The following is a 16,257-nucleotide window of genomic DNA, read 5'->3' on the forward strand; positions in this document are numbered from 1 at the left end:
AATGTGTGCTTAATAATTATAAGTCGCCACCTAATAGTGGCAAAGTTACTTACACTTTTATAATCATAAAAAATGTACGTAGTGAAGTACAAATGACATTTCTAAACAAGGGCTTATAAGTCACTTGTGTCAGAAAGAAAGTTTTCGCATTTTTTTGTCGCATCATGGAAACTTTATAACAAAACAAACAGGTCTAAATCGCACTCAGTTGGTAAACTGTTAAAACTTTCAATAGATCGTATCAAATAGTTATATATCTCTCAAAGATACGGTACGAATGAATTACACCCACACATCAAAACCAGGTAGAACCCAAGATAGATAATAAACTGATATGATAACTGCTGCACCATGTAAGTAAATGTAAACAATACCTATCATCATCATCAGGCGTACGTACGAAGCCCACTGCTGGGCATAGGCCTCCCCCAAACATTACCTATAATCGTATATAAACAAGTATGACCGTAATTTTGCGACGGTCTTATTAATTTAAAATAAATTTAGATTTTACATTTAATGCCACACATTTTTTTAATGCTTTACAAACAGAACTTATTTATTATGAATTGTATTTTTCTGTAAGTACAACAACTATGTATCTATTACTTAGTTTTATGTCAGCTTATGTAATCAATCTTTATTCCGCTGGTCATTTATCGTCACACAGAGCGCGAACGTTAATATAAGCGGTCAAAGTCCGCTAAACAGGTTTAGCTGAACTTTGATCACGAGCAGATTACATGATAAACTCCGATAAAACAGTTTATTACACGTTGTACCTTGAACATTGAGATAATAATCATTTATCAGCTTCCATATCGCTATAGATATTCCTTAGCACCTAGTATCGTTGGCAACAATTGCATAAAAACAGTATAACAACAGTACAACGAACCAATCCCACATTCATATCTACTCGACAACGAGTTTTACAAACAAAACAACTTGTTATCATTCTGAACCCACACTCAACGGCGTTGGCAAGCACTTTATTGTTTTAATTTCATAATAAATTATCAAGGAATTTATAATATTGTAAAACTTTGTGATTGTGATATTAACGCGAATAACATCCAAGCTCTTAGACACGACAGTCTTGCGCGAAACGTTGTTGTAGTAGAACGTAAGTGGGTTAACAATATGGTTTCGAAAGGAAAAGTGAATGAAGACCTACAAAGAGAGAGACAGAAATGTGATTTCAATGTTGAAGAACTGACAAATTATTTGGATGGAAGTGTCAAGGAAACCCATGAACGGAGAGAGTTAGGTAAGAATTTTAATGAAGTTTCTAATAATTTTCTCAAAACAACTCATTAAGTATAATCTTTCGATATGGCATAATATTTTTAATATGAAAAGTAGAAGTTTAAATAAAAACTTTTATTTAAGTAAGTATGACAGGAAAACAGATTTAAATAAAATTATAATTATTCTGATATTTGTTTACTTTGAATGGAAAGTAGCCTGATCAATAGCTTAGAGCAAATGTTCTCAACACCACAAATCGCGTGATGTCATTACACTAGGCGTTTATATCTTTGTACTTTGATTGTTTATCGATATTATCATATCAAGAATTAAGATTGACAGAATAGATAACTTATATATTTTCAGAGGCCAAAGTCTTAAGTGTAAAGGGACTTCTAGATGAAGTGCCAGAAGAATACCTCAGTCATAAGGAGAAATATGAGAATGCTGTACGCAAGAGCGTCATACTGTTTAAAATTCTCAAAGATATGGAAGATCCGAATGCGAGCGAAATTGAGAGAACAAGGTATGGTGAAGTAATAGTCTTATTGGTTTAGCCAGGTTGTTTATAAATAATTGTTATTTAATATCAAAAGCGTCTGACTCCAAGATGACATCAGAGATAGTCTTTCGAAAAGGATGACTTGGTAGCCATAAGATTCAGCGTATTCTTTAGGACTACAATACCAAATTATATTTTTTGTCCCTCATAGTTTTGCCCGCCACTATGGAATTATGAAATTATATGTCTGTCATAAAGTATTGAATAGCAAACTATGCGTTTTATGTATTTTCAGGAGTAAGTTTAAAAATCGCGTGGTATCTGCAGTATTTAAAGATGCAAATCCATTCTCTCTACACTACGGGATGTTCTTGCCGACTCTCATAGGACAAGCTGATGAGAAGCAGAAGGCGTACTGGTTGAAAAGGGCAATGAACGACGAAATTCTAGGCAGTTATGCGCAGGTAACCTTTGATGTATTTATCAGAAAAAAAAATATTCTAAGACAATGCGTTCGCGTAATTTGGAACCTTCAGGCATATACATTTAAAAGTTTTTTATTTGAAACTTTTCACCGCTTTTCCTATTTGCTTGACAAAGCATACAGTGAATATCAGATTAAAAACAAGACAAAAATGTGGAAAGGTTCGACTATAAGAAGAACTCTAGGAACACGATGGCATGGTAGCGATTTGCAGAAGTTTTGTAGATTTTTGATGCCTTATTCATTAAACTTGTTTTAGACGGAACTCGGTCACGGCACGTTTGTCAGAGGGCTGGAGACGACAGCTACATACGACCCCAAGACTGAAGAGTTCGTGTTGCATAGCCCCACTCTCACTTCCTACAAATGGTGGCCTGGGAATTGTAAGTGGCAGAATTTTGTTCAACAAAATTCTGTTAGAGCCCAAAGTAATTTGCAAAACCTATTCTCTCAGAACTCCTGTTAGTCTAGTTTAATAACCTTGACAGAAATGGAGAGTGATAATCAACTTCATAAAGCGGCCTAGAAATCTTTTAAGCCTTGCCTAGTGACCTTGATACAAGAAAATAAGCTAGCATGAGTCAATGTTCAAACGATAGAGGACCAACTAATAAAATCAATATTCATTTTCCAGTGGGTCACACAGTAAACTATTGCGTGGTGATGGCCCAACTCTACACCCAGGGGAAACACTGCGGCATGCAGCCTTTCCTGGTGCAAGTGCGCGACGAAGAGACCCACATGCCTCTTCCCGGGATCAAAGTTGGAGAGATTGGGGCTAAACTAGGATATAACACTGTTAATAACGGTTTTCTGGGCTTCGACAATCACAGGATACCTAGAGATTGGATGCTTATGAAGAATGCTCAAGTTTCTAAGGCAAATATTGATTTATACTGGTTGGCTAACCTGTGTTTGGATAGTAGAAGTTTGGCATGCTTCCTGAATGTGTTGGAGTTGTCTTTTTGGTTTCTCCTTGCTTTGTTCTTATTATATATTGATTTTAGTTAAATAGATATTTTGATTTGTCCTAAATGCTTAAAGTGTTTCATGACTTCTAGCATCAACTCTAATTGTCGGTAGTCCCAAAAACGCATCTATTTAAGATTTATTGTAATGTTTTCAGGATGGCACCTTTAAAGTTACCGGCGATTCCAAACTGACTTATGGCACTATGGTCTTCGTACGAGTAGTAGTGGTCAATGCAATGGCCAATCTACTTGCGAAGGCTGCTACTATTGCCATCAGATACGCTGCAATAAGGAGGCAATCCCAACCCAAACCAGGGTAAGTATTTTAACGAGGATGAATATTTTCGACAATATTTTATCAGCTATCTCATCCGCGGCTCGTTGATTTTATTAACTGTAGCTGCTGTTATTTGATGCTTGTTATTCGGTAATTCTGATAGTGTGGGTATAAGATTTTACAATATTTTCTTTGTTATCCGTCAAAAGAATTAAAATATCATTAGAAGTAGGTAATATATGTATAAACCAATCAGCGATGAGTAAAATTAGGGCAGCGATGTTTAAATTGCAGAGTTGCGATAAGATAGTAATTTTACAAGTAACTCTATTGATAATCTACGAAAGCGTAGAAGTCTTATCTGAATGTTAGTTGCACCTAGTAAATAAATAATGATGTTTCATCAAAGATTCAAGAGAGGTACTTTAAAGAACTATTGCGGAGTTGAATAACAGTTCAGGCTTCTCTTACGAAAGAATACGTATTTAGTATGAGTATGAATATTTTTTGTCAAAATATCTGACAAAAGGTGTTTGTTTCCAGGGAACCAGAGCCACAAATCATGGATTACCTCACTCAGCAGCATAAGTTGTTCATCGCCGTTGCTTCTAGCTATGCTTATAGTACCACAGCCCAGTGGTTGTGGGATTTGTACTCAAAAGTCATTGGCGAAATTGAGGCTGGCAAATCTGATCATTTACCTGAGGTATTGCAGTTCATATGTCACACCATCTTACTCACTGAAAATACACTGACTGAACTCATACTTACTGAAAATCGCGTAGTAAAATCGTAAACGGCCATAAGTGAAACCAAGGGGTCGCAAAAACAGCTCGTCTTTCCTGAGATTATTTTTTAATCGACTTTAAAAAACGAGCACGTTCTATGTTCAATCGACGATATTATTTTCTTTATTTCTAGAGTCAGCGTCACAATACCTGATAAATCCTTAGGGGCTTTAAGAATGATTTAGTGTCTGTTAAATATAATTCATATGTTTTGCGTAATATTAACAATCCTTTGTTCCAGTTGCATTCAATATCCTGCTGCCTTAAGGCAGTGAGCACAATGGATGCCCTTGCTATGACGGAGAAGTGTCGAACGGCGTGTGGTGGTCATGGATATATGTTGTCTTCCAACCTGCCGCAGACCTATGGTTTGGTGGCTGCTGCTTACACTTATGAGGGGGAGTTCACCGTGCTTATGTTGCAGACTGCTAGGTAACTATCTATTAGCCAAGTAGTGTTCGATTTAAAAAAATATACTAAAAATTGGCTTCCTTGTCGGTTTCAAGAGCATCTTTATTCTTGTTGGTCTATTTATTAATCTGAAAATAGTTTCGATGGTATTAAACCTCATATCTACACTAATTTTGTCATAAAATAAATTATTGAATAACTGATCACATTTTAAAGATATTTTTGAAATTATGGTTTCACAAAAGCTTTCCACGTTTAATAACATTATCTCTTCTATTAGTGCATCTAGTTTTTTTTTCACAGGTCGCTCGTAAAGGCATGGGACCAGGCTGCGAAAGGACAGAAATTGAGTCCTATTATGTCATACCTGGATGACAAGACACCGCTTCAGAAATGGGACGGCTCTATTGAAGGCATCGTACAGGCCTTCCAGAAGGTTGCCGCAGGGTACGATTCTAGGACCTGTCATATTAATTATGATTGAATGTACTGGGGGGTTAAAATGGCTACATTGTTGCAATTCATCTCAGAAAACAATATTGCTATTCGATATTAGGTGACAATGCGCACTTACTTTTATATGCGCATATGAAAAATTGCAACATTGCTTTTTAGATGAATTGCATTAATGTGGCCTTTTTTTGTAATCCCCACGTCCTTAGAGAGATGTTTAAAATTGATGTCAAAGTATTATTGTTCGGGTATTGTCTTTTTTATTTGTAACAACCTAAGATTTTTTTTGTAACTTTATGTGTTTTTGCAGAAAGTTGGCGTCAACCGTGGCCAGCATCAATAAGTTCAGGAAATCCGGTATGTCACCGGAAGATGCATGGAACAGAGCATCCATTCAGTTAGTTGCTGCTTCAGAGGTATGTAGAGACTCATATTAAGACATATTTTTAACATAAGTTCACGATTAAGTATATCCAATTGGGATAGTCAGAGGTACATCCATCGCAAGCGACGTCTATGATGGTCGAGCCGAACTGTGTCAAAACATCGTCTTGACTTAGCTTTATTGTGAAAATAATACAACAAATACTTTATTGCACACATAGGAAATACAAAATTACAAACAAAGACAAATAGAAGAGAACTTCACGTGTATAATAAAACAGGTAAAATTCTTACTGAGATAGGAATAAGCTTAACTTGCTCGAAAATAATTCGTCGCTTTTAGTGCGCCTAGATAAACTAGACAAAAATGTGCATGCAATTTATTTAAAGAGTCCGTTATAGTTACCTAGATAGTCATAAGTGGCGCTTAAACATATTTTTTGTGTATCTTTTTTCTATCAATGATCTGATGAACCCAGTGTTGGGTTACCAATGTAATTAGTCCGTTACGTTTAGACAGGATTTGATAGACTGATAATGATGGATTGATCGATTGTAATAACAGTAAAATTAAAATATTAATGTGATATGTATGAAAGTCAACAGCCTCCGTGGTCTAGTGGTTAGAGCGTTAGGCTCAAGATCTGGAGGTCCGGGTTCGATTCCCGATGGGGACATTGTCGAAATCACTTTGTGAGACTGTCCTTTGTTTGGTAAGGACTTTTCAGGCTTGAATCACCTGATTGTCCGAAAAAGTAAGATGATTCCGTGCTTCGGAAGGCACGTTAAGCCGTTGGTCCCGGCCATTAGCCGTAAAAACACCTCCACCAACCCGCAGTGGAGCAGCGTGGTGGAGTATGCTCCATACCCCCTCCGGTTGATTGAGGGGAGGCCTGTGCCCAGCAGTGGGACGTATATAGGCAGTTTATGTTATGTATGTATGAAAGTGTAGGTAAAAGAGTAAGATAATATAAGATAAACGAGTAAGAGAGAGACAGGCATGTGAGGCAGAGATGCAAGATTCGTGTGTGAAAGATAAAAGATATGAGTGAAGACGTATTCGCTTGAACGGAGTGGAAGGGCAGTATAGGAATGGAATTCCAGGGTGAGATGCCGTACGATTGAAAATGCAACTAACTTGTTTCAATAAAAAAATCCCGTCTCTATCAAAACTTTTTGATCCAAATCTGTCACCGTTTTTGGCGTTAAGAAGAAATGACGACAATGATTAGCATTTACACGCGAATTAATAGTGATAGATAGGTGCTAAATGTTTTCAAAAAAAATCTAATATTCTATAGATATTACGGTACCTCCCGTTATTAATGTTTTTAGAAATGCTTTATAAGTTAATAAATTTAGAAGAACATGGTTCCTTGATTTATAATTTATTCAGCATGATAACTTTATTAGTGAGTTAATAATTTATCGTTTTAAATGTGTGAGAGGTATCCATTAGTATCGTTTCCAGTTTTTTTATCTTTACTTTAAATATATTATTTTAAAAGGCACACGCAAATCTTAATTCTGTGTAATTGATTAAGTATATGTATTTGATTTAAGTATGCATTGATGTTCTTATATTTTGGTGCTAATTCCGGCAATCACCATCTAATTTTATTTTAAGTTATAAGTACCTTTCTTATCCGCCGAAAAAGTAAGGAACGAGCAATCGACAGCATAAAATGGAATACACGTACATTTTAGCCCTCTAAAAAAGTTGACAGTTCGTGAGTTTGACGTGTCAAGCGAGTTGCATACCAGCCAGATATTATTTAGAATTGACAGCTGTTAATCGCCCGTTTTTTACTTTTCGGCGGATAAATAACAAGTATAACTTAAAATAAAATTAGATGGTGTCTGCAAGAATTAACACTAATATGTTACTACTATAGTAATTTATATCTAATAAATACAGGGTGTTAGTGACATCGTAACGAATACTCATGGGGATGATTCAGACCATGATTCTGGAATTTTTCGTCGCAAAATTCATGATTTATTTTTAATTGTATTTTTAAATTATTTTCAATTCTTTACTTTTGCGATGGAAAAGCCCACTTGATATTAACTCAGAATAATCAGCTGAATCATCCACCTCAGTATTCATTACGATTATTTACGATATCACTTACACCCCGCACAAGTACATACAGTAGCCATACAAGTAGGTATGGGTGTTAGTGACACCGTAACAAATACTGAGGGGGATGGTTCAGACCATGATTCCAAGTTGATATCAAGTGGAATTTTCAGTCTGAATAGGTATTCATTAATTTTTTTTGTGTTTTTTTAAATTATTTTCAGTTCCATACTTTTGCGACGGAAAATTCCACTTGATATCAACTCAGAATCATGGCCTCAATCACCTCTCAAAGTTTTCGTTACGATGTCACTAACACCCTGTAAATATGATGCACTGTACATTAGACAGTGATTTGTTGTAGACAAGTAGGTAACTGGTCAAGCTTACGGTTCTATTTATAATGATCAAGAAGACGTGATCCGCTAACTGTTTTTTTTACTAAATGTCTAGGATATTTGCATTGTTAGTTTTTTATCCCTGCAAGTGTACGTATAATTACAATGTACACATAGATACAGCCTAGGTCACTATACTGCAGTACAGTAGGGTTAAAATGGCCTCATCGAAGCAATTCATCTAAGAAAGCAATATTGTTTTTTGGATATTTGTTTGCATCGCGCACTTACTTTTATATGCGCATGTGTCAAATTGCAATATTGCTTTCTTAGATGGCCATTTTAACCCCCCTGTAGGTAGTAACATTAAGTTATGTTTTTTCTAGTTTCTAGTTTTCTTTTCTAGTCTTCAGTCTGACTAGTCTGATGGATTAATAAAAAATAGGTCAATCGATCGATAAAACGATATATCTCGTCATTATATCGGTATAATAACGAAAAAAAAAAACAAAACGCATGGCCAAGATAAGGATACCCGCTCAGATTACTTAATTAATAACGCATAAGCTGACGATATTTTTTCTTTTTAAGGTGCATTTTTTTATATTATTTAAATAAGGTTTATATTATGTAAATACAGTACAAATTGGAGATGTCCTTAGAAAAGGTTTAGGACGATCTACTCTGAACCGGCGGGCGTGTATGAAACGATTTATGAATGTGGAGGAAGCATGAGAAGTGTGTCAGGATTGAAGCAAGTGGAATTCCATAGTCTCTGCTTACCGCGGTGGGAAATAGGCGTGAGTTTATGTATGTATGTATGTACCTATTTAAATACGGTGGTATAACATGCTCGTCCCGTCTTGATAAGAGCTGCGGTCGCGTCCTAGTAAGATTTTTCATAACTCATAACATAAGCTCACGACAATATCCCAAATGGGACAGTTAGTAGTTTTACAGCTAGTTACATAATATGTAATTTATTTTTTTGACATTCAAAAAGCGCTAACTTTGTAAGCCAATTTTGAAAAATAAATATTTTTGAATTATTTTTTTTTGACAGTCAGAGGTGCATCTATCGCAAGATGAACTAAGTATCCACATCTCACCGAGCTTTCTGTCTGTGTTTGTGTAATTTTCATATTATGTACATTTTACTCTTCATGGCTCCAGTGTGCAAATCAAATCAAATCAAACCAAATCAATTTATTTGCGAGAACACATAAAATACAAAAAGGTGGTAAAATAATTCAAATGTGTAAAATTAAAAGAAATATACATACATACATACATAAACTCACGCCCGTTATCCCTAATGGGGTGGGCAGAGCCACAAGTAATCAAAGACAACTTGCAGCCACTGTTGATACGATGTCGTAAGCTGGATATGATGAACCTAATGGTGATAAGGGATCAGCCTATCGCCCATAACATAAAAAAAAATATATTACTTAATTTTATAATTAATTACACTGACGAAGCCTGTGGTGGATTAACATTCTGTTTTTTATTATTATTTTTTTTAGTACCTACTATTTGATTATCAGAATTAAAATATTTTATTAATTATTATGTGTGTGCAATTAAATTTACTGTCCCTCTCCAGGCCCATTGCCGAGCGGTCGTCCTAGCCACATACAAGCGCGAGACTGACAGGAGGACTGCTTCCCTCTCGCAGCCTCTGAGGAGGGTCCTCCGTCAACTCGTGGAGATGTACTGCGTATACTGGGCGCTGGAGAAAGTTGGCGATCTGTTACTGGTGAGTAAACATATCATTATAAATCAGAATCATTTATTCAACGTAATTATCATGGATAAACTTGTTGGGGGTCAATGTAACATTTTTGAATTTACGTCATTTCGCAAGGTGTTATGGCTAAGGAGAAAAAATGTCAAGAAACTGTAACAGCAACACATCTTTTAAATCAATGAGGGTATAATACATTACCAGTTATTTAATAACTAGAGGGACACATTAAATACCAGACATTTTTATCATTAGGTAATTCATTAATCTTATAATAAGCTTTTTTACATGAAGTAAGCTTCACATGAGCTTTAAATTTATTTTCTGACAAATTTAAAATATTATCTGGTATTTTATTTTAAAAACGTTTACTTAACCCGAAAAAAGATGAATTTAATTTACTTAATCTAGAATTTTTAATAGCAATTTTATTTTTATTTCTTGTATTGTAAGTATGCCTCTCACAGTTTCTCGGAAGGAGAGATACATTTTTACGTACATACATAATGTTTTCATAAAAATATTGAATTATATACATACATTAACTCACGCCCGTAACACTTAAAGGGGTGGGCAGAGCCACAAGTAAAAGACAACTTGCAGCCACTGTTGATACGAAATCCTTTTAAATTGAGCACAGCTACATCGAATGTGGTTTTGTTGCACGCGATTTCAATTACAGTGCATTGAACGAATAGTCTTAATAACTTAGAATATGGTTCACCTAGCGGTTATGTTTTTTTTACTATTTATTCCACTTCGGTTCGGAGGTTGATAGCTATCAATAATTGCCTATTATCTCTTCATTTTTTGTCCCATTTCGTATCTATCGTATCTTGCAAGCAAAAACAGGCATGAATGGATGATCCTATAAACGCTTGATTTGTTTCGCTTAAATTCGTTCACCAACTTTATTTTCAGCTTTTTTTACATCGGTCTAACAGAAAGCTCGGTGAGGTGTAGATACTTAGATCATCTTACGATGGATGTACCTCTGACTAGCCCATTGGGCTGTGAGCTATGTTATATTATGTTATGTATGATGGTGTATCAAGTTGGCGAGTTACGGAGATTTAAATAATATACACTTTCATGTTTAAAAGAGAGTAGGAAAAAAATTAAAATAGGCTAAACAGAATGAACACTAGAAAAGAAAACTAGAAACCAGAAAAAACATAACTTAATGTTAGTACCTACAGTTAAAATTGAAATCAGTCTCATTACGATATTCACTACTGCTGTAGTAAAATTTATTTATTATATATATATTTTTTAGTAAATATTATTTTTTTGATAAAATATAGAGCTTGAACGAAGGTAGTCCCTCATCGCTATAATTGCATATTATTTGACATGTTATTTACTTACTTAGTTTCATTTAAATCCGCGGGACTTAAGTCTCGTTACGCGAATTCTACTTTCGAATCTATATATCTACAAATACATATCACTGAACATATATTCATTTTTCTTTTTGTCCGATCTATAGCAAGTGTAGAGTATAATACAATACGTATACAATACTATTAACTATAGGGTATGTCAGTAAAAATACACTCGTCATGACCGAAGAGAAACAAAAACTCTTTAGCAACACATCTTTTATTTATATTTTATTAAAGTAATAATGTAAATAGTTCCGTTCAGGTAGGATGTTTCTGTAAGTAATTGAAAGTCGATACTGTCGTAAATCCTGATGTAAAGATTGAAAAACAGCTGTTAATAGTTCACTGTCCCCTAATTAAAAGACATCTTTTTTAACACTAATGGTAAAATGACATCACCGTGCTCGTATTTTCATAAACTTGATCTATAAAACTTCTTTATTAGTTGCGGATATTATATTTAGAACAACTTGCCAATAACGGTATCAACTACTGGTATTTCCAAACCTCCAAATTATATGCGACAAACTGCTGAAGAAACGGCTTGCTTTTTTTCCATGTTTGTATCAAAAACTTTGTTAAATGACCTTGATGCAACAATTCACTTCAAAGGTTGTGGGTTCAATCCAGGATTAACTTATACTACAGGAAAGTGGCAGCTAAATTCGTTCTCGTAGCTGTTGCTCACTCAGTGCAACTCCGTCCTTATTAAACATTGAATCGAATATATAATATAATAAATATCGAATTATTATAATCATAATGTAACTTTATTATATGTATATTAAGATTTATTTAATATTAATTTATTTAATAAATTAACAAGTAAATAAATCTAAATAATTAATAAAGATAATAATTTACGTATCTCCCTAGGCATGTCGTAAAAACCAATAGAGGGGTAGTGTCCATTATAATATGTTAGATCATTATAATGGACTGAACTATTTATATGTCTATTTATTTTAGGACTTCGTACTTATAGAAAGAAAGTGTCTGTAAGTTATCTAATGAACTACACACTATCTATACGACTGTCCTTCTGTTTGAAATAGAACACCTCCTATAAAGTGACGGGTATCTAAGAGTTTAAAAATGCTATCTATGACTCTTCTTCTAATTCTTTTATCCCCTGTTGAGATGAAGGACTCGAATAACAGATTTCCAAACGTCGCGATCTTTTGCCTCTGTTGGTTGCTCGCATGATATGCCGAGAGTTTTTAATTCCCGGTCAACCGAGCGTCGCCAGGTCGCCCCCTTTTATCAGAGCTCGTCGGGACGGGTGTTCCACATGACATGACCAATCCACCGCCATTTCCGTGCGCGGATATCAGCCTCCACAGTATTCGGTATCCATGACTCTAAAGGTTGATATTTAAATGGAGATGATACAAATAGAAGAAATACCGTCGCGCCGTAACGTGGTAAACAACAGTCAAGGCAAGTAGGTGCATTCAAAGAACAAAAGTTCAGTCACTAAGCCCAGATAATTATTTGTAAACAGTGGTGAAATTATGAACCATTAGTTGCCATACTTAATTATAAAATTTATGTTTTTGTAGGTGTTTTTGGTCTACTACAGAAATGACATTGTAACCAGGAGGTCTTAAGTGCAACCATTTAATTTATTACTTGGAAGAAACTGATTGGACTTTTGCAGCTTATCGTAAAATAAAATACCTAATGCCGCATGCCGGAACAAATAAATTTAAATTTAAATTTTTGTATCCAAGCGCTCCCGTTGCCGATTTTATTTTAATGATATTGAATATTTATTCGTTTCTAAGAACGTGAAGACATTATTTAAAATATGTTTCTATGGATATTATAAATAATACTAACGCGAAAGGCGAAGTGAAATTTAATAAACATTTATATTCAAATTATTATTTAATATGATTTACAAGTTATTTATAAACTACAGAATACATTCGGGTTATTTTCTTTAACTTAGACTATGAAATATGGACTGTATTGTATGTTATATACAATACAGTTATTTAAAAATAAAAAAAAATAAAAAATTAAAAGTTATTTATTTGGTGTTTATTTTAAATGAGAAAAATCTTTTATATCAAATGTTAATCAAATTAAAACATGTAAAGTTTTATTTTTGGTTCAGTTACCTTTATATATGATTTAAGGACACACCCACCCAATTCAATTTAGGATAGAAAATTTCATCTATTTGCCACCCCAGAAGTAAACACTTTCCATACCTACCTACATACACTACATTTAGGTATATTACCTTATGTGTTTGTTATGCACTTGACCGGTCAAGCACCTAACAAATGTTGAATGAAGCACATTTAGTAACAAAAAACCGGTCAAGTGCGAGTCAGGCTCGCGCATGCAGGTTCCGTACCATTATATGGGAGCCCCGTTAAAATATAAATTTAATTTTAATTTAATTCTTTATTTTTAAAGTGATGAAATGTGAGGCGTCTAAATGTTGCCGTTATTAATATCAAACCAAAACGAGCAAAAAAATCACGTCTGTTGTATGGGAGCCCCCTTACATATTCATTTTATTCTATTTTTTAGTATTTGTTATTATAGTGGAAACAAAAATACGTCATATGTGAAAATTTCAATTATCTGACTATCACGGTTTTTGTGATACAGCCTGGTGACAGTTAGATGAACGGACGGACAGCGGAGTCTTAGTAAAAGGGTCCCGTTTTTTACCCTTTAGGTACCTACGGAACCCTAAAAATCTGCAACCTGTCTTAACAACGAGTCAATTTAATCCTAAACCACTCGTTTAATCAACATCATTTGGCTAGATACATTCTCATTATATCGAGTAAGTACCTACTCTTAACCAAAACAGTCACTTTTTATGTTAAAAAAAAAAACAAAGAAATGACCCATAACAAATCAAATGAGTCATCGTAGTGTACCCGTACAGTTAGTTGAAACTTTACTTCCAGTTATGAGGTCAACATTCGAGGTCTGATTCGCAAGCTGGGCTAATGGAACCATCTTCCTTGTGTCAATAATAGATCGATTGCTATCGCGACCGGTTATTACTGTACCATGGGGGTTACTGTTATTACCATTACAGTCTACGATATTGTTGAGCGATTCCGTTTATCGGGGTGATTAAAAGCGGTACACTGTTTTGGCCCAGTCTGGGCCCCTGTCGGTTTCTTTTGTGATGTGTTTGTACTTTATAAATAAATAAATAAATAAATTGGCTACTTGACAGTTGTAAAAATAAAATATGAAGTATGTCGGATATGGTAGTTAATTATTTTAAGCTAATTATCCAAGTTTCTTTTATTTTTTAAATATTTTATTTTTACAAAATAAGAATGCGATTTTTTATCTGTGTGTTAAAAGACCCGAAACACGGGCGGCCATGTTTGAGTTTCGTGTGACGTCACATTTCACGAAATAAACAAAAACTTTTACTGTTTTCTTTGCTTATTGAAATGTGACGTCGCTGGGCAAAATGTCACGTTTTCGCGCCAAATTTGAAATTAATGAAGAAAAGTTTTTTTTTTCTATTCAGTATATAAACCTTTTACGAGAAAATAAAATATTTTAAGAGGTATGAAATAAACGTTTGTATTTTTTAAAATACTTATCCAGAAATTGTTAAGTAGCCTATTCGCCGAATTTCGGCGACTTGAAAACGATTTAGATAAATTGAAGTTCGGCATTTGGTACCGGGTAATTTCCGAAGTTCATTGCAATCCTGAATCGGCTTCGTCTTACCCGGTAGGGCCTCTGGTGTACTTCGCACAGTGACTTGTAATATTGGAAGTATTAAGTTTTTATTATGACTTGCAAAATTTTACAGCACTTATTTTGTCTATTTGTTAAATCTCTTGGACGGTTGTCGTCAGCTGTTATTTAAGTTTTGATGTTCAATTTTATGGAACTAAACACGCATCTTCCCCAACGTACACAGTTTTAAATGTTTTCCATAACATACCATAAGCACGAATACATTCTCAATTGGGCTAGTGAGACGTACATCCACCGATGAACGGAACACCCTTTCACCTAGCTTTCTGTTAGACCAACGTGATATGTGGTGAGCCATAATGCAGTCTATAATGGAGCCAAAAAAAAAGAGTGAGAGAGTAGAGTAAAAATTGCATTTACGATAAAAAAATAACTCATTAGTGCAAGTCTACTACCGAGGATCCAACCAAAACTTCCCTTTGAGAAGTAAACCGGCACTGACTACAGTGCCGATCCATATCGTTCAGAAACACTGAACCATCTGAAATTATTTCATAATCATAAATATTTTGATTCCTGTAACTACAATGACACTTTTGTTCTTTTACAGTATACTCCGATATCGCAAACGGACGTGCGAGACCTTCAGAATAGGTACGAGGAGCTACTAGAGCTAATACGACCAAATGCTGTGGGGCTGGTCGATGCATATGACTTTAAGGATGAGGTTTGTATTTTGGATAATCTCCCTACAGGTTTAGAAACAAAATCTGGCCTGTGGTCTTCTCAACTTTCAGGTGTTGAAGTCCTTAGATATAACGAATAGTATGGTGACAGATATCCAGCCTATCGCGCGTATAATATTTGATTCCTTCAAAATACATAGGACACAATCCGCTTTAGGATATACGCTGGAAGATAAGTAGCTGAACGCATATTTCGATTTTCTTTACTCCTACTCTAGGATCAAATAGTGATGGGTTGTAAATTGTTCGAATAGTTTCCAAATTGGTTATTTTTTCAGATCCTGAACTCTACCCTGGGCGCGCACGACGGGCGCGTGTACGAGCGTCTGATGGAGGAAGCCCTCAAGAGTCCGCTCAACAAGGAGCCCGTCAACGACAGCTTCCACAAGTACCTCAAGCCTTTCATGAGGGGAAAGCTGTAATTACAGACTTGAAAACCAAAGCTACTTTAAAACTACTTTGTTAAATACTTAATATATTGTTGTATATTTTTACGTATTTTCATGATTGATTTTTTAGTTACCCATATTCTTAGTCCTAAGTACTCATTTGTAAATAATAAAGAAGCAATAAATAAAATACAAAAGCTGAACTTCATTAATCTTTATTAAGTAGGTATATCACCTCAGTCATTGACTCACACACGGTTGCTACAATAAATAAATAAATTAGATCATAAATGCTATCGAATTACTATGCAAATACATCAAGACAAGTTTTCGGAGTCGCCGGAAGTCG

General features: G+C 34.8%; 1 protein-coding gene across 1 annotated transcript; it reads left to right on the plus strand.

Annotated features, from left to right (window-relative positions):
- The first annotated feature begins 790 nt into the window (after positions 1 to 790).
- On the plus strand, positions 791 to 16,111 carry LOC126372005 (probable peroxisomal acyl-coenzyme A oxidase 1). Its single transcript, XM_050017507.1, has 13 exons — positions 791 to 1,270; positions 1,618 to 1,777; positions 2,049 to 2,217; positions 2,497 to 2,620; positions 2,872 to 3,116; positions 3,364 to 3,524; positions 4,029 to 4,191; positions 4,515 to 4,705; positions 4,988 to 5,131; positions 5,448 to 5,553; positions 9,549 to 9,701; positions 15,384 to 15,500; positions 15,798 to 16,111. The coding sequence occupies exons 1-13, from the start codon at positions 1,144 to 1,146 to the stop codon at positions 15,939 to 15,941; spliced, it is 2,004 nt and encodes a 667-aa protein (XP_049873464.1). The 5' UTR covers positions 791 to 1,143; the 3' UTR covers positions 15,942 to 16,111.
- The last annotated feature ends 146 nt before the right edge of the window (positions 16,112 to 16,257 follow it).

The sequence above is a fragment of the Pectinophora gossypiella genome, chromosome 2 (assembly GCF_024362695.1).
Source record: "Pectinophora gossypiella chromosome 2, ilPecGoss1.1, whole genome shotgun sequence".
Taxonomy (NCBI): domain Eukaryota; kingdom Metazoa; phylum Arthropoda; class Insecta; order Lepidoptera; family Gelechiidae; genus Pectinophora; species Pectinophora gossypiella.

Excerpts from the sequence above, each read along its gene's own strand:
- LOC126372005 (XM_050017507.1), top strand. The coding sequence starts at position 1,144 with ATGGTTTCGAAAGGAAAAGTGAATGAAGACCTACAAAGAGAGAGACAG. Across the intron at positions 5,554-9,548 it reads AGTTAGTTGCTGCTTCAGAG|GCCCATTGCCGAGCGGTCGT; the intron begins GTATGTAGAGAC and ends GTCCCTCTCCAG. Across the intron at positions 9,702-15,383 it reads AAGTTGGCGATCTGTTACTG|TATACTCCGATATCGCAAAC; the intron begins GTGAGTAAACAT and ends GTTCTTTTACAG.